Here is a 22175-nt window from a genome sequence, read left to right on the forward strand (position 1 = left end):
AATTGCTCTGAAAGCTATATATATGTAACTATATGTAACTGTTTTGGGAGAATTTAGTGAATAAAAGGTCCTGTATAGGTGGAGTGGGGACTTTCTGGGTTTGGTTTGCATTTTTCTGGAGTGCGTGAAAGCTGATTTATTGCTGTCTTGTATTTAATTTTGTATTCAACAAAAAATTACGACGTTACTGAATTGTCGAAGTTAGACAATTTATCTTCTGGGTTAATTTGAAAAATATTCATAGAGTTGCAATTAATTAATGAAATTCTCTGACTGCTTATGATGACTAGATTGTTTTAATGCTTTGTAGACATAGTAATCATTTGTGAGGACTTCATTTGAGTTACTGGAAATTAAGGTTAATCTTGGAATAGTTTTGGTTGGAAAAGGGACCTTGAAAGCTCGTGTCTCCCAGTCGTGTAGCCATGGGCAGGGACATCTGCACCCAGATCCTGCTAATGACATTGGGAAGAGAACAGTTGAACGATAGATTGCTTATTTTTTGTTTTCAGGAAAGAGATAACCTGTAAAGAAGGAACTAAAATTACTAAGTGCAGGTAAACTGAGATATATTAAGATATTTCAGCTTCCTAAGTTATGTTTAGGGTTAGAGCCTGTCCAATTTTGATGGCTTAGAGAGATCTATCATACCAGATGATTTGGTTTGTAATGTTAATTATGAGCATATTTTTGCTTCCATTTCTCTTCATACAATTGCCCACCCCAGTTATCACAATTCTGAAGTCGTCGGGTGTTATTTTAGGCACACGTGCCCGGGGGCCGAGCTGCTGGCTGCGCTCGCAGCGCCGGGCCCGGGCTTGCCCTTCGTCCCGCCTCCAACCGCTCTGCACCTCCTTTAAAAACAGGATTTTTTTTTTTTTAACTTCTGCGAGGAAGAACAGCTAATCTGTGTTTTATCTGGGTCTTCTGAAAACCCGCGGTGTATTTGTCATTGGCACGGCGTGCAGGACGTGGTTGGAGCGGATCCTGCTGCCAGAAGGGGCGGCCGGGGGGCTGCGGTGCCGGGGGACAGTGATGGATGTGGGCTGAGCACACCTGAGCTTGCCCTGGTGGACAAATGAGAAATGGCACACTTTGAAATGGAGCTTTTAACAACAGGATTTACTTGATGGAATATTTAGAAGTTTGTGCTTTTCCATGTCTAGTTTTTTAGTATGTAGCAGATTCTAATGATATCGCTGTCAGTACTGAAAAGGGTGACGTGAGTTGCATCAGTATTATATCTGTTATTCTGATTCGTGTTTTCCTAGACCACTATTTGTGATCCTCCAGGCCTTGTCCTATTAAATGACAAGGAAAGCATCTTTGTTTAACATCATAGCAATCCTGTAGTTTACAGCAATCCTAGTTACACCACAAGGCCTTTCCTCAGGGCGGGTGTTGTGCGGGTTGTGCTGCGGGTGTGTTCCCGTGGGCCGGGCTGGGCCAGCCCTGGGGCTGCTGCGGCACCGACTGCGGCCTCGCGGCGGCTGGGTGCCAGGGGCGCAGGACGGACCTCACAGAGATGCAGAACCGCAGGTTTACGTGCAGCTCACACTCAGGGCTTACACCGCCCCGCTCCCTTTGTCACAGAGTGTCAGGGACTGGAAGGGACCTCGGAAAGCTCATCCAGCGCAATCCCCCTGCCAGAGCAGGAACACCCAGGTGAGGTTACACAGGAAGGTGTCCAGGCGGGTTGGGATGTCTGCAGAGAAGGAGACTCCACAACCTCCCTGGGCAGCCTGGGCCAGGCTCTGCCACCCTCACCATGAAGAAGTTTCTTCTCGTATTTAAGTGGAACCTCCTGTGTTCCAGTTTGCACCCATTGCCCCTTGTCCTATCACTGGTTGTCACCCAGAAGAGCCTGGCTCCATCCTCCTGACACTCCCCCTTTCCATATTGATCCTCATGAATGAGTCACCCCTCAGTCTCCTCTTCTCCAGCTCCAGAGCCCCAGCTCCTCAGCCTTTCCTCACACGGGAGATGCTCCACTCCCTCCAGCATCTTCGTGGCTGCGCTGGACTCTCTCCAGCAGTTCCCTGTCCTTCTGGAGCTGAGGGGCCCAGAACTGGACACAATATTCCAGATGCGGTCTCAGCAGGGCAGAGTAGAGGGGCAGGAGAACCTCTCTGACCTACTGACCACCCCCCTTCTAATCCCCGCCAGGTCCCATTGCCCTTCCTGGCCACAAGGGCCCAGTGCTGGCTCATGGTCACCCTGCTGTCCCCAGGACCCCCAGGTCCCTTTCCCCTACACTGCTCTCCAACAGCTTGTTCCCCAACTTATACTGGACCCTGGGGCTGTTCCTGCCCAGATGCAAGACTCTACACTTGCCCTTGTTATATTTCATTAAATTTTTCCCCACCCAGCTCTCCGGCCTGTCCATGTCTCTGGATGGCAGCACGGCCTCTGGCGTGTCAGCCACTCCTCCCAGTTTGGTGTCACCAGCAAACTTGCTGACAGTCACTCTATTCCCTCATCCAAGTCGTTGTCATTATACAGTAATAATTGAGTCGAATCTTAAATCGCAGACCGCTCCCCAAGTTAGATCATAGCCTGGCTGTACATCAGTAGAGTCTTGGGGGTCTCTCCTGTTTTCTGGGGGGTGTTTGCTTTTTGTTTTATACATGTAAAGCGCTGATCATGGTAGAGAATTGGTTTGAGTTTTCTTACTGTTTGTATAAATGCAATTGATAGTGTGATCACCCTGTTCTGGGGAGGAAAATCTTAATGTCACTTGAATGTCTACCTTCTTAATCCGGTCTCTTTGTGCTCTTACTTTTATCACAAATGTATTTCATTGGGAAATGTAGTGCTGAGAGACTTTTGGGAGAATGTTACCAAGAATTTATTCTGTAAAGCCATAAGATCTAATCAAGGCTCCTGCACAAGCAAGTGTTCACTCCGAAGATTTTGTTCTAAATCAATATATCTGTCCATCTATCTTCACAGAAAATGCCCTGGTTTTAATCAGTTGATTGAAGGTGTGTTTAACATTTGTCATTCATGTTCTGGTAGTTTCTAGACAAAAGCAGACAAAAAGCATTTTAGGGCTGAAAACGTGTGCTGCTCTTAGTTTTCTTGATTTTCCAACCATTGAATGGCGGAGAAGAGATGAACTAGGAATAACTCCGACACCCCGGTTTTAGCTGGTAATGCGTTGCTGCCAAGGCAAGGCGAGGAGAACCGCCAGCTCAGGACCCAGCGTATTGGATTCATTCCCATTTGCTTGGTTTCCTGATGTCAAATACTAGTATTTATTTCAAACATGATGTATCCGTGTTATAAACAATGCAAGGAAATGCTGTTGTCTCCTGTAAAATGCAATGTATCTTTCCTATAACTGCAAAGTAGCTATCCGATCAAAATATTTCAAAGGGTTGAAATTATCAGTTTGTTATTTTAAAGTGAATATTATTGGCTACCCAGACAGCTGAATTATTTCACTTTTTACAGAAATGTGTATCAAAACACTATGTCATATCAGGCATAAAGGAAATACATTGATTGTATCAATTCTAATTTTTTTGTATGAAACAAAATGTTTTTCCTTTTTTTTTTTTAATTAAAAAACAAAACAAAACCAAACCACCACCACCAAGAAACCAAACTGAACAGCGGAAAGAATTACCGGAAACTTATTTATTATTAACTCTGCAAAATGCGTCTTGCAAAGCAGTATAGGTAGGACAATCCCCGCAGTTGTGAGAGTTCCATGTCCTGTGTTGTTCTTTCCGTGTGTTCAGAGTCAGAAGCAGCGATGCAGACAGTGACATCCATCCTACTGCTGTCTTGTTTAAATAGACACTGTCCCTGTTCATGCTATATCTAACAAAATATTTAGTTAGCAATGCTAATAAATATTTTTTTCATTATTTTCTAGGGCCCTTTAGAAAATGATTTGGTAGTACATGTGGCCCTGATAGCAGAAAGTCAGCGGTATGTATTTGCTTGTATTAAGAATGTATATATTAAGAAAATGTTGAACAATAGACATCTTAAACTTGCTAGAGGTATTCAAGGGCATGTAGAATATAATACTGCTACTCGTGAATCTGCTGCCGTGATAGTTGTTGAACCTAAGGCTGTTCAGAGATATGCCATTAAGTTTGTCGTTATTTCATTTGCAGCTTGCAAGTTTTTCTGAACACGTATGGAATCCAAACTCAGACCCCCCAGCAGGTGGAACCAATTCAGATATGGGCTCAGAAAGAACTTGTCAAAGTAAGGAATTCTGCATTTAATATTATTTATCTACCTGTAAATTTCCTTTGTAACAATAGGAATTTGTATCAAGCTGTCAGACTTGTATCTCCTTAAGCTTGTTATCTACCTTTTTGTATTATTCTAATTATTACAGGATCTGCTGACAGCCATCAGTTGTACCTGCCTGGTTAGAGCTCAGTATTTGCTCTTCCGGTGTTGTTTCATTAGAAACTCTTCAACTGGTCTAATGGCACGTGGTAACAGTTTAAACCTCTCCACTTATAAACAGGAACGTGTCCAGAAAAGTAGTGTGAAAAGAAACACATGGATGAGGGGAAGATGTTGATTCAGGAAAATTAGGGATTGAAAGCAGAACTGGGGTGATGTCAACAGATCCACCAAGTCTAGGGCAGGGGGAGAAAAGAGGAGGAAGAGGAAAACAAGAAAAAGGGACAAGGACAAAGGTACATGTGTATTGGAGGTACAGTACAGGAGAGTAGCAGAGTACTGCATGAACAGATGAAAGAGAAACAGATGGTGTGAAAGACCACTCTGGTTTGAATCTCTCTCATAAATCAACCCAACAGCCCAGGCTGCTCTCACAGCCGCGTCCTGCTATGAGCAGCTTTAATATTCCAGAACTGAAGGGCATTTTAATCAAAAACTCCTGCTCGAAGCAGCTGGACTTGCATGAAACGGCACTTTTGTTCAGGTACCGTGGTGCCGAATCTCAGCTGTCGTTGGATTGTAACAGATCGAGGTGGAAAGCTCTGACTGGAGATGAAACTGCTTCAGCAAACTGTACAACAACGTGAGGAAGAGTCTGCAAGGGAAGAGCCAATATTACAATGCTACCAGAGTTCCTTTTTTGTTAAGAAAACATGTTAAGTTTTACGTTCTAGCAAAATGAAGGTCCTTTTAGTGTTAAATTACAAAGTCTACTGCCATTCTTCTGGTTTCCATTATTTACTACAGAAAAGGGGTTCCGCATTTCCACATTATTTCACTTTTGTTATGTACAGATTGGTTATTTGAAACTGTTAATGTTTTGATGTGTCCATTCTTTTCCCACCTGAGTATGTTACTTAGTCTGGATGAAGAGGTGATGTAGGTAATGTTGTTTATTACCTTTCTTAAACAGTTCGTGGTATTAATGCAGAAACACGGGCAATATCCAAAGGCCTCAAGGTGACAGCAGGAAAAAGCTATTGAGTGTCATGCTTGTTCGAATGTTCACTTTCATTTCCTTCTGAATTCTCTTCCTATAACATAAACAAAGACTGAGCTTAGGAAAATGTGCTGAATTCTGAATGTGCTGAAGTTCTATTATAGTAATGGTGGGTTCCTTACCTAAAACAGCCCAAATAAGGAAAAAGTGGCAGCTTTCTGTCTGGTTTAACTGATACATTTATACTGTCTTGCTCACAGCATAGTTGGTTTTCTATGGTTTTTCTGACACACTGTAACGAATGAAGATTATTCCTTTAATATGCAAGTCCTACAAAATTATATCAGTTGAAGTAATACCAGGCATACATAATTCAGCTCTAATAAGAATCAAGCAATGAATAATGAGATAATTCCCTTGTGCTTGTGTTGATGATGCGTTAATTTTGCAGGCCTTTACTAAAATTAGAATACAAAATCTTTTAAGAGTTCCTATATTAGTGTTTTACCTTTGTATCCACAACAGAAAAACATTACAGAAGGCAAAATTGGCCAGACGATAAATGTAAATGATCCTTTAAAAAATAATTTTAGTGACCAACTTGAAGATTTAAAAAATATTTTAATTATGTAGACTAGAAAAATAATAGGAGTAAGAAGGTAAAAATAAGACTTAACATGGGAAACAGTAAGTTTTAGTTGAATTTTGAAACAGCAGATAGGCAGGACTCTGCTGCTTTGCCCAGGCATCTCGTATTCCCTCACCCTTTGGATTGTTGTTATATAGAAGTACATTAAAAAAAAAGAAAAAAGAAAACAATAGAAATAATGACCACATTTTATAAATTTTGTTTTCTAATTAAAGCAGAACACACACAGTTTTCTATGTGACGTGAGACCCGGTAGGAGTATAGTAAAGGCGTCTGTCTAGATTCCCCTCAGTTTTCGTGGTTCTTTCTCACAGGCTTATTTCCATTTGGGAGTCAATGACAAACTGGGATTATCTGGAAGACCGGACAGGCCCATAGGATGCCTTGGAACATCAAAGGTTGTTGCGAGAAGTTTTTATATCCTTGTTATTGATGCATATTTCAGATAAACATCGAATTCGGCTCTGAATGATTGTAAATGGAACTGTCACGTAATTTTATTTTATGCACGTATCTTATTTCCAAGTCCTTGTGATGCATTTTGCTGTTGTGACTGACGTGCATGCTCTGTCCCACTGGGAAACTGTCGTGCTTCCTACTCATCCAGTTCCAGCCATGCTTGGCCAAACCAGGTGGAATGGTGGTGAACTGCTCTAACTTCAATAGAATCTACATCTGCACACCTGATAAAGGAGTGCCTAAAATTAGATATGTAGTTTTTCTCTTGAATATTTTTTTAATTCAACTGTTCTACACTGACTAGTACTTCGATCGTTTCAAAACACCTTTTATCCTTTTCCCCTACTTCAGTGCTTCAGATATTTTGAAGAAAAGATTAATGAATCTTTCTCTCTCACCAGATTTACCGAATCCTCGGAAAGACTGTGGTTTGCTACTCAATCATTTTTGATCTAAGCGATTTCTACATGTCTCAGGATGTCATGATGTTGATTGATGACATTAAGGTATTTACCTGAACTCTTCTGGTGAGAAACTCACAAGAATAGAGTCTGTAGAAGAATAAACCGTGGTTGGGTCCTTCAGTGCTGTTATTTTAAGACAGCTCTTCTAATACCTCGTCCTTGTGTTCTGGTGCGTTGTGCTCGTATCTTTTTTTGTGACTCCCGTGTTCTTTCTCACCTAGAACGCGCTGCAGTTCATTAAGCAGTACTGGAAAATGCACGGTCGTCCACTCTTTGTCGTACTGATCCGTGAAGACAATATAAGGTAGAGAGAGATAAAAGCATCGTTTGCCGTGTGGTAATTCCCTAATTGCAAGATTACTGGAGACCTGTTTCCCATTTCAGAGGGAGCAGATTCAACCCCATCTTGGATATGCTGGCCGCCTTCAGAAAGGGGCTTGTTGGGGGAGTGAAGGTTCATGTCGACAGAGTCCAGGTATGTTTGTCCTGAACGTTGTGTTCTCACCTCCTAGAATCCGTACACATATTCTTACTACTTCCGTTGTTCATGTGACTTCTGAGTATTTTGTTTAGTATCATAAATTAAGGAGTCAAGGACCAAGACGTTTGGTACCGTTTTTCTTTTATCTCACATGAAAAGGGGTTTACTTTAATTCCTTTTGATGAGTCTTTTCAAAGTGATAATCTTCATGGAGGATTTTCGAAGGGAGAAGGATTTTTTTGTTCAGCAATCTTGTGAAATTACCACCAAAGGATAAATCCACGATGTCAAGCACTGAGGGATTTATTTTGATTAGATAATCGACGAGGGGAGAAAGAAGGTGCTTCACATATATTGAAATTCTTACAAGAAAGAAAATCTGGTTTTGACATCTTTGCTGTTTGAATTAATCTTAAAGCAGAAATATTACTTCATTTAAATGTGAAAATTACTGAATCAAGTGCTGGTTTTAGATACCTGCATGCGGTAGTTCGTCTTAGTTTGCACCTATTGAAGAATGCTTCTTTTTGTAAGAGAGAAGACCACAGACACAGTTATCACTTCTTGTTCCCTAGAAAATGATGAACTTTAGACAAGCTGGGACATTTGTAAATTAAATACTCTTAGCTACGAGGGTTTGAAATATCCTTGTAATCTTTAAAACCTGTATATATTTCTAGCGGTCAGGTGTAGGTCATGCAGTCTCTCCTGTTACCATTTCCATTCCTGTAGCAAATGCCATTTACCATCCATGGAAAACCATTCATTTGTCTACAGTGTTTGTTGGTGTGTTTTGGTTTTTTTTTTAATTCAACTGCAATGACTTTCTTGCCTTGCATTTGATTAAACCGATGTATTTGCAGGCGAGAAATTTCTTGATGTACGTAATACGTCCCTCTTTTAAGCACGACGCTGTGACAGTCATCAGGGCATGAACTTCCCCTTCCATACTCATTGACCTTCTGAAAAGATAATATCTTTTTTTTAAAAAAGTAATGAATTAGTAGTTTAAAAGTCATTAGTCTTAGCTTTATTTGTTACTCATTAAAAAGAGTACTGGGTAAAACTACAAACAAATGTTTATTTGGCTTTAAGGCACCTTACAAAAATAAAAGAAGAGGCAGCTGTGTGAGGTGTGAGCGAGTCAGGTCGCGTGCAGGAATCACTTCCAATGGATCTGCTGCTGAGAACATCACAAGTGTAACAGGGCCCTGACACATCTTCATTAAATACAGTTACTTGCTGAATCCTCCTGCAGATTGAATGAAATGGTTCAGCAGCCCCACAAGAATGCCTTCTCCTTTTTCCAGAGGGAAATTCGCAGCACATCCATAAACACATTGTGCTCGCTTCCCCATGTGTCAGTACAACACGTTGGATTTTGTTGCAGCGTATTAGTTGTTAACTTGAAGATTTAACTCCTGTTACAGCAGTAAGCTAAGGATATAAAAACTGGTTTGGGTTAAATGGAAATTGTCTTGCATCTCTCATTTATTCTTAACATCCATTTCTCTTTTGCCGCTTTCCAACGCTTTTATTTCTTTCTTTTGCTCTTTTTACAAATGATCAGTAGCTGTTAGAGGTGAGTGCATCTCTCAGTTTTACTGCACAGTTGCCACATTTTGGAAACAGCCTGGTTTGGGTATGAGAGAGGATTTGGTAGAACAAGGGACATGTCTAATGTCTGGTGTTGTCTTAAATAATCGATCTATTCCAACAAAATATATATTCAATCTTTTTGAATTGTCTTCAGCCGCTTTATTTAGACACATGTGTAAACGTGCCTAGAGGTAGAATGTGTCTCTCTAATTGGGTGAATCCTCTATTTTCTTGTAAAATATACAAAATGTAATTTCATTTTAAGATGTTGATGCTTAGAAGGCTTCTAGCTTTTTCTGATTTTCATCTTTACTGTCTGTTTCCATTGTCATCATGTGTTCGAGCAGATATGCATCTCAAAGAATGAAAGACACTCGCAATAAAAGCAAAGCAGGTTTTTTTATATTCTGTCATCCTGTAGTGTTAACAGATCAATATTTTACTGCAACTTGTGTGCAATGAAAATGGAATTTAAAAGTTCAAAATGCACACTCAATTTTATTTAGTTAATGAGAGCCATCAAAAAGCAGTCTCAAAAATGCTGCAGTACAATACTTTTCCTCTGGAAGTATATAAATAGGAAATTCCTATAAATGTGGAGTGGATGAATTGTAATGACTACAGCAGATAACTGCAACGTTGAATTTCATGTATGAGAGACCTGTGCTGTCTTCAGTGGGATCTTAAGAACGGGAAAAATACTCTGAAAGTGTAAAAGAAACCACTTTCTCAATGGAAACAACCAGCAACATACTGGCATCAAAAGACAACTATATAGTTATGGACATTTCTGCATCTTTTAAAATTCTTTTCAATTTTTCATTTCAGACATTAATATCTGGAGCAGTTGTCGAACAACTTGACTTCCTAAGAATCGCTGAAACAGAAGAGTAAGGCTACGTGTAAATAATGATGGAGTTTTGATAATTAAAATATTTTCTGGACAATGAAGAAATGAAATCTTATTTTCTAGGGCTCCTGTGTTCAAGAGTTTGGAGGAGCTGGATCTTCCAAAACATTCAAAAGTCAAGAGACAGTCTAGTACTCCAAATGCTTCTGAACTAGAGCAGCAACCCGATGTAAATATTAATGACTGGAAAAACAAGTCAACCTATGAGATCCTGCAGAAGCTTAATGTAAGAAAACTTGATAGAAATACACTGTAACTTCATTCTCATGAAGTGAGGAATTGTGTGCCGGTATTCTTTGTAACATCAGCCTACTTAGATCAACACGACTAGTGTCGTGGTTCAGTGTTCATAATACAGCTGGTAACAGGACACGTCTGATGTTCCTCTTCACACTCAGAGAATCTTCCTCTTGACCGTCCTGTAATCTGGACACCACAGGACTTTCTGGCCCTTCCCGCTGTAACCCTTGGCTTCCGCTCCTCCCAGCTACCCACACCTGCTAATAAATGACCCTCTAAAAGCAGGCATAGATATTTTATTGCTAGACTAACATTCAAGAGATTTCAACAGCTGGTGTTCACTCTGATAGACTGGTACCTTCTTAATGACACCAAAGGCAAGTTCCAATCTGGCATTTTTCCTGTATCTAGAAGAAAAGCACCAGTGATCATTTCTAGATCCAGTGTTCAGTGGGAACACAGGGTGCTCTGCTTGGTTCACTACACCTTTACAAGCGTTTCTGCTGTAAATGCCAGGACCCAAGAACAGAAAATGGGGAAACATTTCTGAGGCCAAATGATCACAACTTAATGTGAACCCTGGAGAAGCCTCTGCCAGCAGCAGTTCCAAGGGTACAGCGCACAGAAAGGCCTGTCGGTTTTACTTGAAATTTTTAATAGCTGTTCTGGTTTTGCTTCACTGAAAACCTGAAGGCTATTTGTGGTTCTGTCGTTGTTTTTTTAAGGACTGCAATTGCCTAGCAAGTCAAGCATTACTCTCGAGTATATTGCTTAAAAGGGAAGGACCGAATTTTATCACCAAGGAAGGTAAGAGCTTCTTTCATTTTTCTGTTCCCAGTATTTCTGGAAGCAGCTTGTCTGTTGAGTTGCAGTGAAAGTGGATAGTGGCCATGCATGCACGCAGTTATGTAGCTGTTTTGTTTGCCATTTAAAGCAATTTCTGCATTAAATGGGACGTGCAAATTCATAGCGTGGTGGGGAATGAGCTGCTAAATACATGGACTCTTAAATTGTTTGTAGGCCAGTGCTGTATCTGGTTGCAATTTTGAACACATAGATATAGAAAATAGAGGATTTGACCTTGTATAGAAAACCGAAACTAAAGACAAGTTTGTGTGTCTGTAACATTTACTTTGAAGCTGTATACTGAATTTTTATTTTACTTTCATGTAATCAGACTAATTGAGTATGCCTGTGAATCTTGCACTACTCTAATTTTGTATGACGACTTTGTATTAGAGCACAGGATTTAAAGTCATGTAAAATAATTCAGAAGAAGCTGCTAAGGCTTGTGGCTGGTGGGTGTTTTCCCAGGGACTGCTTATTAGCTGCCTTCGTGTGCATGAATACACCTTAGAAAAACAGGAATGTTACGGTCAAATAATATTCTCTTAGTTGTTCAAGCGGTGTAACTCATCACCTCGTGATATAAGACAGCCGGTTCTTGTGATGAAGAGTTGTCTTTTTCATGTAAATATACATTATATCTGTATAGCTGTATTAAAAATTTCATGGAAGACAATGTAAAGTGGAATAAAGTTTGCTGGATGATACACAACTCTCTAGAAACCATTTAGGTCAAAGCAGCTCACAGAGCTCGCTTGTACAGAGCCCCGTGTGCCACCCCACATGGAACGGGAGATGCTGATAACCTTTTTAATATGCACCTTGCATTAAACACTCTGAGTCACTGGCTAAAAGTTCCCATCCTCCTACGGCTGGAGATGACTGAGACTGACATTCAATAATCGCACAGTCAATAAAACAGAAAGCTGAAAGCTGGAGAACCTTGGGTGTTCCAGCTGACAGGCACAGGGCTTGATCTTGTGAGTCACCTTCCGCTGCTGCTCTTATAGATGAACTTAATATTCACAGTAAGTGCCTGGCCTGAAAAACACTGCCGTTCCCCTGAGAATTTAAAATCTAGAAGCTAAAGTCTAAATAATGGAAAGTCTGTCATCGCTTTTACCTTTAACGTCAGGGTCCCCATTTGATCCCTGCGCAGCTGAAGAGGTGTCAGTACACAGGGTGATGCTCTGTGACCAGCTGTGGGCTGACACACGAGTGGGATCTGTTCGGATTAATGTAATTAAAGTGCACCATGGCTCCTGAATTCCCTGCTCGGCCTGGGAAGCAGCGCTCTCCCCATTCCCTCTCTTTTCTAGGGCACGTCTGTACAGCACGATGCTACTTTAATACATCACAATTCACAGCGTGTTCTCTGGTTCTGGCACACAGAACAGCAGGGTGGAGCGGGAGAGCAGGAAATCAGTAATATGATGCCTTAGACATCTGTCCAACAGGCCCTGTGGCACTTCCAGCAGTGACCCGCGGCTCCAGTGACACCCCGATGACCAGAGCTCGCGCACACGGCCGCTGCGTCCCCGGGCACTTGCTGTGGTGACCGAGGGCAGAGCCCCCAGGCAGTGACCCATCCCTCTGTCACACTCCCCCGCCTGAAAATGGAAGTCTTGTGTCCCGCATCATTTACCAGGTGATCTATTGCTCATACACAAGGTTGAAAACAGCTCGGAGATGAGCAATTCCAAACCTTGTCCGAAGCAAAGAGGCGAGACCGTGGCCAGGGTATCCGCATCCCGACCCATCACCTGCAGCTTGAGGGTCTGCCTGTGGTGGGATGTGCCTTTATAGCCTGAACCTGTACATAAATTAATTTTCCCTGACCTATTGCAACAGTAGGGATATCACAAGCGTCTTCATAGCACATGCGGTGATTTTAGGTGAGCTCTGGTTGGGCTTCTTGCATAAAACATCCAGCTGCATGGCAGGGACTTGATTGCATCTACATTTTAGACGATGTGCACAGTAGGTAAGTGCTTACTAAAGCTGATTCGGAATTAACCGATCTCATCAAATTTACCTTATTACTATTAAATGAAAACCCATGCATCATTATTTGTGTGTTTGTTGTTTCGTGTTTTTTTTTTTTTTAATGCATTTAGGTACTGTTGCTGAACATATTGAAAGAATCTATAGACGAGCTGGCAGCAAAAAGCTCTGGTTTGTATCACGTTCCTTTTGGTTTACACCAGGTTTTTTTCCTAATGTGTTTATAGAGAATGTAAGCTGGATCCTTATGCACTTAAATGGGAAAGAAAAAAGGACAGCTTTCCTGACAAAATGATATTGGTTCATTGCAGCTAAAGATCTGGTCTATAATACTTTAAAAAAATAAGAAGTATTTCTTGTCTTCTAAAATATACAAGAATAATAAGCTGGTTGTGCTAGGACTGCTATTGCCAATATACGGTTCTTGTTAAATTCAAACAATGACAAAAGAATACTAATATTCCTGTTTCTCACAGGGCATGATAAAATATTATCGATAGCTTTCTGTAGCAAGGCTGGTGATCAGATATAAATCAGTTAAGTTGATACACCTACACAGTTTATTTATTGCCCAAAATGATTTGCTTTGAGCCTGACGTGGTGACAACAACTTTAAAAGGTTTCAGCAAGTGGGTTGGTATTTACATGTTGTTTATTAATTTCTTTGCCCTGAAGCTCAGTAGAAATTTCATTTCTTTTTATTGAAGAAATGAGCTGAGCCTGTCCTGAATTCTGTTCTCTTACTCTGTGACTGTTCCTAGCAGATGAGTCTGTAAATACAAAACCAAGTTTTAATTTTTCACTTTAGTCTGTTCATACAGTTAAATGGGCCCTTGCCAATAATAAGGTAAAACCAAAATACCTTGGTGGTATTTTTTGTAAAGAATAGCAATCAAAAGTATTTTTAGAAGCAAAATATGTAAACTGTTTCTCGTTTCTCTTCCATGGTTGCCATGTGCCATACGTGTAGGTTGGTGTTGCGCTACAGTGCCGCATTTGCACAGAAATTTTCCTCTTCTATAACCCCACATATTACCACTTTACTGGTACATGGGAAACAGGTAAAGTGCCCACAAGTCTGAAATGGAGCTCAGTGAGATTTTTATTATTATTTTTTGCTTATTTGCGTTTTGATGGTATCAGCTAACGCATTTTTGAAATGCTTTGCTCTTGATCTTAAGAAGTGCATAGCAGTTTCACAGGAATCAACATCAATTGTTTGATTTTTTTTACTAACATTATAAAATATTTCAACTCGTTCATTATCTCTGTCAATAAATGAGTCTTAGTAGCCTAAAAGCCCGTGCTAGAAAAGCTCAAATATGGGTCTGTTAGGTTTGTATTTTGTCAGGAAACTATTATTAAAAGTATTTCTATCTTCAACCATCAACTGGATATATGAAAAATGTTTCTTGGCAGTTACAGCTAAAGTTTAACCCAGCAGTTTACAGCAGTCTCTTCATGCCACACATGTGAAGTATTTCCTCAGCACAGAAAGCAAAACAAAGCCTTGGTGTTACATGTTGTATTTTCTCTTGCAAAATCTTCCTAAAATAGACTAAAAAATGACCAAGCTTATCTTGCCAAATGATGCAAATGTCACACAAGAGAAGCTGGCACCTCTCACCTCTTTGGTTTGAAGATGATGCTGAGAAAAGAACAGCAAGCTTTTGTATGGAGCTGGCGGTTTAATGAGTTCTGACTAAATTTATTGCCGATCCATTAACCTATATCTAGACTAAAAAATGGAAGTCCCTAGAAGATTACATAAAATCCGCTCCAAATTCTGCCTTGTAAATAACGTCTCTATTTCCTGAGTGGGTGTCGCGCTCTCTGCTGTGGCGGACTCGAGACTTGTCTGTGAATTCATTAAACGAGCTTGTGATGTGCAGTGGGATTGCTCTGTTTTCTGCCCTCAGGTCTGTTGTGCGCTTCGCTGCGAGTCTTTTAGGTAAACTAGTGGACAGCCTTGCACCATCTATTACTAATGTTTTAGTGCAGGGCAAGCAGGTAAGTCCTCGCTCGTCAGAAATGTATTAAGCAATGATAACTGAGAAACTAATTAAATGGGCTTTTTCATTTTGAAGGCCTCTTGATGCTTCTTTTAAAAGTACCCAATGGCTTAAAAAATGGTTGCTGAAGACGAGAAATCCAGAGAAAATAGATTGAATCCTTGTGTATACTGTTGGCTACTAAAGTTACTTTTATTTCATGGCAGAACAATACTGAAAAGACAGTGTCTAGATAAGAAGGGAAGAGGCATGATATACATAACTCCTCTGAATTTACATATATATATGCCCTCTTATTTCACAAAAGTAGTTGGAGTCAGGTAAGAAAGCTTCGTTTTAAGGCTTAAGGAAGATGTAGCCAACCCACTGCAATTGAGCCTGAGACACCCCAGGAGTGGCACTTGAGCAGAAAGTTTTTCAGGATTTTTGTTTTCTGTTCCAAACCAAGTTTAATTGCCAGTGTTTCTTCCGTTCCTATGGTGGACTTATTTTTTTCCTCCCGGCACAATAATTTTAATCAAGTTCTGAAGAGTTGTTTCCAAATAATAGTAATTGAATGTTATGTGATTTTGTATTAAAATCTGGATATGCGCACACTTACCTACCCGCAGTGCTGTTCTGACAGCTGTGTCTGTGTCTCCTCCAGACCTAACGTGCCTTCACTCATCGCTTTATAATAATGATTTTTATTATAGGAGAAAAATTAGTGTTCGGGTGTTTTACTGACAGTAGATTAAAAGCAAATCAGAATTTTAACACAATTCCTGTTTTGTGGTTAAGCAATTCAGCACTAGCAATATATTTTCTTCAAATGAAGGCTAGAACTTTTAGGATGCTGTTAGAAATAAGAAAACAAATCTATTCATTTAATTCTGAATTTTAAGTGAGCTTTGCAGCTGAAATGTCAGAAATGAAAAACTATCTAAATCTAGTTAAACAGCCAGTTTTGAACCCAAAGCAGTGGTCTTGTACCTTCATTTTCAATCAGAAAAATAGATTCCGTATTTACTGTGGTTTGTAGTGAATTTTGTTATTTTAATAGCATCCAACTAACACTATTAACAAGCATCAGTCACTGACATAAAGTGATTTTTGTATTGAGAAACTTTAACAAGAAAAGCAGCGTTCATAAAGCTTCATTTCTGAATTACTTCTACGGTGCTTTTATTTCTGTCCGTATCTTCTGAATTGTTTTCAATGTATCGTAGGTGACACTCGGAGCTTTTGGCCAAGAGGAAGCGGTTATTTCTAATCCCTTGTCCCCAGCAGTGATTAAGAACATCATCTATGAAAAATGCCATTTACAAGACGAACGAGAAGCGGTGGTGCAGCAGGAGCTGGTCATACACATCGGCTGGATCATCTCCAACTCGCCCGAGCTGTTCAGCGGGATGCTGCAGATCCGCGTCGGGTGCGTAACCTACCCTTGGTCTTGCTGCTATTGCAGGGAACAAACTGCGCTGGTTTGACTGAAAACAGGTTCGTTTTCGTTGTGCAGTTAGAAACCTTTCTGTTCCATAGCTAGCACGCTCATTATTTGGACTTAGTTTGAGAACAAGAGGTAACAGCCCAGCACAGGGTTAATGTTTTTAATGGCTCTGGTCTGAGAGCTGAGGACGCTCTGAGCTCTGCCCACAGGTGTGAGGCAGCGAGGAAGGGGATGGATGGATGGACAGAGCTGGACTGACACCCACACTGATCCACGAGAGTGTTCCAGCCCATTGGCGTCACGCTGCGTATTTAAGGAGTTGGGCTCTTGCACTTTCTCTGGGGTGCAGCCGGGGAGTTTTGATCGGACCTTTGGTTTGGCTTTTTGCCATTTTGCAGAGGCCTCTGAGCCTTTCTGCCTTTACCCCTTTTTTTTCTCTTTTTGATCGGCTGTTCAGGACTGGGGTATCGCTTCCCGGGACTGGTGCTCAATGTGGATGGAGTTTGTGGGGAATTGCCTTGAGTATCTTTTATTTCTGTTTTTTACATATATTTACTAGTAGTGTATTAGTGTTTTGTTATTTTATTAAACTGTGTTTATCTCAATCCAAGTTTCTCCCTTCCATTTCGATTCTCTCCCCTGTTGGGGTGAGTGAGCGGCTGTCGTGGTTGTGTTGCCAGCTCGGGTTGAGCCACGACACAGACTTCAATGGAGATGCTTGCTACATTGCAAAAACAACTTCTAGAAGATGATGCAGCAAAACTTCTATACTTCAATTTTACGTTTCTGGGAAGTCTCTTTTAAATGTGTGCCAAAAGCGGGTCCACAACTCATCTCAAATTTGCCTGTAAGCTTTTTGCTCACCTGGTAGTTACTTGTGTCACGTAGGTTTGGGGCATACGGGTGCAGGATAGAGTGCAGAAATGCAGTAATCTAGGAAGGATGCAGCACAGATTTGATTCCCTCCTGAGACCACACAATTCTCCTGCAAGTCAACATACAATTCTAGTTGCATTCTCTGGTTTCTAGTAAGTGCTGAGCTCAAAATACAGCCTTGTCTAGATCAATCTGAAAAGTCTGGCAACCACAGCAACAGATTCCGTGGAAACAGTGTTTCAAGGTACTTAATCTATTTCTTTTCAGAGTTTCAGCACAATATCTAAAAGACAGCTTGTTCTTTGTTGTCTGCCTGTAGTGAAAACCTGCAGCAGCTCTAATGTTTTACCATTACAGCTTTTCTGAAGATATTTTGAGGCGCCAAGGTGTACTTTGGTACTCAGTGAATCCGAGTATCTGATTGGCATAATGAAGACGTTGTTCACTGCACAAAAATATTTAACCGCCCCGGTAAAGAAAAACCTGATTTGTCCTAGAAGGTTGCTAAAAATGTCTTTTTTTTTTCTTCAGCCCCCCCCAACTGAATAAGTCTCCGTGTTACAGACACACACAACCCTCGACTGTCCGTGGGCTCCCTAGTTGTCCCATTCTGTGCTAAACAGGCTGAGCTAGACAGAGCTTAGGAACCACAACCTCAATCAAGTTTGAAACGTCATTGACCTACTGGATTGCTCTATGTAGTTCTTTGATAAGGTGACCTCCAAACAGTCTGCTGCAGCGTTAGCATATCGCCTGCTACTTGCATTTACTTTGCTAGCTACGGAAATTAATGATTTTTTCACATTTAGAAGAAGAGACAGATGCATTTGAATAAGCACTTCTTTGAAGAGGCCAGGTGCTCCTGACTGAGATTTACAGAATTCACAAGCACGCTTTATGATTAGAACTTAAGTGTTCCGTCTGCCATACATTTTCATAGAGAAAATACAGCATTTCAGCACTGGCAGGAGATACCAGCAGCATTTTTTCTAGTACACAAGATTCATGGTTCTGCTTTAGCAGTACATTCCAGTCACCATAAAACTAAAAATTTGTCAGATCACCTGTATTACATTTAATTGCAAGCACATCTGTCCTTTTTCACTTAAATACCTTTTCTGTACCCTCGACAGATCCATGTTACCCTTTCCTCCCTCACTCTCTGTAGCTAATTCTTTTTCTTTCCTTTCTTCCAAGGTTAATGCTAGAAATTCAATTTCCTTTATTTCGGTGTTATCACCCACTCCAGTGAGCAAAATTAACCTTCTCCCAGAAACACCATTCCAGTTTGATAATGATTTGATTTAGTGTCTTGTTATTGATTTGTTTGCAGGGCTTTATGTTGAAATAGATCAAGTTGCTGACAGCCCCATTGCTGTAAAACCCTCTTCCCAGCGCAGGTTTGGCCGCAGAGCCGCTCTTGGCTGTGCTTTGGGCCACTGCAAAGAGAAAATGCCAGCAAATGGCATCCACACACATGCACTGGAGGTGTCGGTGACAAAAGAACCGGTTCCTCAGCCAGTCGTGTTTGTTAATTGTAGTAATAACAAGAGAAGAACACTGTTCACTCACTGAAATAGTGTCGTGGATAATGCGATATGTCCAGGTTGCCCAGCGTTCTTCTGTATCTCGCACCTTCAATCAATGGCACTAGAAACCCCAGATTTAAAGCACCGTTGAATCAGTTGGCCGACATCTCTGAATTCTGCGTAGTCACTAAGAACCCTTCAGAGAAGAGTGACTTCTCTCGCACAAACAAACCCGGTCTGTACCGTAAGGAACCGCGCGTGGAACGTGGCCGTGCCGGTCACCAGCTCACTCTCGCAGGGGTACTCGGCATTTCCCCACAGTTTCTTTTCCTTTTAATAGTTACACCTGCTTGAACTGAAGCCATGTAGGTGGCAAGAGGCTGAGCTCCATGCTCAGTTACCTCGCTTCGCATGTGTCTACATTATTTAATCTTTGATATTATATTAGAGGCTGTAGCCCTGTGTTTATATAATATGCAGAATAAAATTCAGCATTTTCCTTCAATCATTTGCAAAGTTCTGCCTCTGATACCTCAGGCTGAAAAAATCTTTACTGTTGCCATATTTTTATTTAATCAAATATTTTCAAAAGGGAGAAGCAAAAGAAAGAAAAGTGTGATAGACCGCAAAAGGAATTTCAAAGGCTACAACTATACATAAGCCCTGAAGTCTTTTTGAATGTAAAGTCATTTTTTATGTTTTTTATAACTCATTGTCAAAATGCATGTACTGTCAGAGTGTAATTCTGAGGAGGAATCGGAATATCAAAAGGCAGGTAAATGTTTCTCTTAATGAACATGGGATGCAGGGGAATACATGGTCAAATAGGAAAAGCGTGCTGCCCAGCCCACCGCGCCGAATCTGGCCCTTCGGTTTGTATCGTGTGCCAAACACAAAACCTGAGTAAATTCCACAATATAGTAGGAGTAGGAGAGTATTTGTGTGATACGTTATGTGTGTCCTGACAGCCAAATAGCCGGATCATGTGGAATTCTTAAGAGCTATTCTATTAGACTGACTAGAACACTCGCTCTCTACCCACTTGGTGAGTTCTCTCAGCCCGCTCAGCTCATTAGTGGATCTCACAGGTTCTTACTGGAGAAGCGGGAAGTAAAATGATCCCTTTCAGCAAGTTAGGTGTCTGCTGAGACAAGCTGTGTTCATCTCCTACGCCTTAACCCTGTAAGGAGCAGTAATTGAAGTGGAATCATAAGGTTTGCAGTGGATACTTGTATTCGTATGTATAATGGATTCTGTCTAGTAAAAGAAAAAGGTCGTGACATCTCTGGGAACATACAGTGCTGCACAAATAGATATATATGTTCTTCTGCAAATTGCTGGAAGGTCCATTCATTCTTCTGCTTTGCTGCAACTGTGAGAATTTCCAATTGTAATTGCATGGTGAAAAGGAAGTTTTTGAAAGTAGAGCAGTATTACTTGAGTGGCAGGATGTACCTTCACAGCTTTTGTCTTCTTTGTTTGTTTTGGAAATATGTTTCCAAATTGCTAATATAATTTCTTAAACTGAAATAATTAACATGCAAGCAACTGTTAAGCAAAGTACAATAGTTGTTTCTGGCCGAAAAATTATTTTGTTTGAAAATAAGGACTTTGATAGTCAAGATGAAAAGTTAGTCTTGTGTCTCACTGGTAAATGCGTTTCCGCCTTTCCTTCAGGTGGATTATCCACGCGATGAAGTACGAGCTGCAGATCCGCGCCGGGGACGCGCCGGCCAAGGACCTGTACCAGATGTCCCCGAGCGAAGTGAAGCAGCTTCTGCTGGACATTCTGCAGCCCCAGCAGCAGGGGAGGTAACGGCACCTGCTTCCCCTCATAATGGGCTGGGCAGGTGATGCTCATTTCTGAGCTTTCTTGTATACAACTGAAACCACCAGGCATCTGCAATCGGTAACATACTTATTGAAGGGAAGGCAGCAAAAATGCACTTTTTCATTCTTTCACCCGTGTCCAGGTTCTACAATTGTTGCTTTTATATTGCAGCTTCTCTTTTTGGCTTTGCCTGTGTGGAAGTCTGACTTCACAGCACTGATCTCTATACTCTGACAGCAATGTGAACCACTGCCTTCTTGATGGGGGGAAAGGACCCGCTGTACTGAAGTAACTTTAAGAACAGTTTCTCTGCTGTTCCGTGCCCTCTTCTAGCTTATTACATGAATGAAGAACAGATGTTCTCTAGAATTGTCAAGAGATAGGGATGCTGCCTGAACATTGTAATCTTTTCTCCAAGCTGTAGCCGGCTGCCAAAAAGAGCATTCGCTGTGATACAAAGCGTGCAAGACGAAAGTTAAAATTACAATGTTTCCACCTAACTGTACTGATAAGAATAAAGCCAAAAGTCCTCCTGTAGGTTTTACTTCTAGTTAAGTTAGGTTAAACTTGACATGTAATACGGCTGATAATTTCCGTAGTTTTGGACTGAATGGACGGTGGCCTTTTCTCTTGACAAAGAAGAAATATACCACACGTCAGAATACTTTATGCTCCTGCTTAATTCAAAACACATTCTGGTGTTTTCCCTGGTCTGTAATGCCCAAAAAACAAGCTCCTTAAATCGGTGTCTGCTCTCTTTTTCTAATTCGTGTGATGTACAGTCTCTCAGTCCAGCTGACTCTGCACTCTGTATATCCCATGTCCTTTTCAGTGTCCTGGTTGTGGCACTTACTGCTTGCTGGTCAGTGGTGGCTCTTCTCGTAGAATCATCCAACAGTTTGTGTCGCAAGGCCCTCCCCAGCCCCCCCAGTGCCCCCCCTGCCACGAGCAGGGACATCTGCACCAGCTCAGGTTGCTCAGAGCCCCGTCCAGCCTGGCCTGGGATGTCTCCAGGGATGGTTCAGCCACCACCTCTCTGGCCAACCTGGGCCAGGCTCTCACCAGCCTCAGGGCCAACAATTCCTTCCTCGTGTCCAGCCTGAATCTCCCTCCTTTAGTTTGAAACCATCACACCTTGTTGTATCACAACAGGCCCTGCTCCAAAGTCTGTCCCCATTTTTCTTATTGGCCCCTTTTCAGTCCGGAAAGGCCGCACTAAGGTCTTCCCCCAGCTCTCTCAGCCGTTCCTCCCAGCAGAGCTGCTCCAGCCTCGGGTCATTTCTGGGGCTCCTCTGGCCCCTCTCCAGCAGGTCCATGTGTGTCCTGTGCTGAGGACCCCCGAGCTGGACACAGCACATTGACATTATCCTTCTAAATCCCCAGCAGAACAAGCCCAGGTTTCTCTTCGCAGCATTTTCCATTAAATATTATGCTATTTAGGAAACAATTTGGTCAGTTCAAGCTTCATTACC

At 41.4% G+C, this 22175-nt stretch overlaps 1 protein-coding gene across 3 annotated transcripts in view; it reads left to right on the top strand.

The window, feature by feature from the left end:
• The window catches only part of PHKB (phosphorylase kinase regulatory subunit beta), an 81968-nt gene that overhangs the window by 51802 nt on the left and 7991 nt on the right, over positions 1 to 22175 (top strand). For 2 of the 3 annotated variants that reach the window (XM_065640653.1, XM_065640655.1), the window contains 13 exons: positions 3884 to 3939; positions 4131 to 4224; positions 6338 to 6421; positions 6884 to 6988; positions 7168 to 7250; positions 7331 to 7421; positions 9855 to 9916; positions 10000 to 10162; positions 10902 to 10983; positions 13140 to 13197; positions 14946 to 15036; positions 16247 to 16449; positions 20550 to 20684. In XM_065640653.1, coding sequence (XP_065496725.1) covers positions 3884 to 3939; positions 4131 to 4224; positions 6338 to 6421; positions 6884 to 6988; positions 7168 to 7250; positions 7331 to 7421; positions 9855 to 9916; positions 10000 to 10162; positions 10902 to 10983; positions 13140 to 13197; positions 14946 to 15036; positions 16247 to 16449; positions 20550 to 20684 — 1307 coding nt within the window. Of the gene's footprint in view, positions 1 to 3883; positions 3940 to 4130; positions 4225 to 6337; positions 6422 to 6883; positions 6989 to 7167; positions 7251 to 7330; positions 7422 to 9854; positions 9917 to 9999; positions 10163 to 10901; positions 10984 to 13139; positions 13198 to 13996; positions 14088 to 14945; positions 15037 to 16246; positions 16450 to 20549; positions 20685 to 22175 lie in introns of all 3 variants that reach the window. The other variant, XM_065640654.1, reaches the window with a different exon arrangement.

The sequence above is a fragment of the Caloenas nicobarica genome, chromosome 9 (genome assembly GCF_036013445.1).
Source record: "Caloenas nicobarica isolate bCalNic1 chromosome 9, bCalNic1.hap1, whole genome shotgun sequence".
Lineage (NCBI taxonomy): Eukaryota > Metazoa > Chordata > Aves > Columbiformes > Columbidae > Caloenas > Caloenas nicobarica.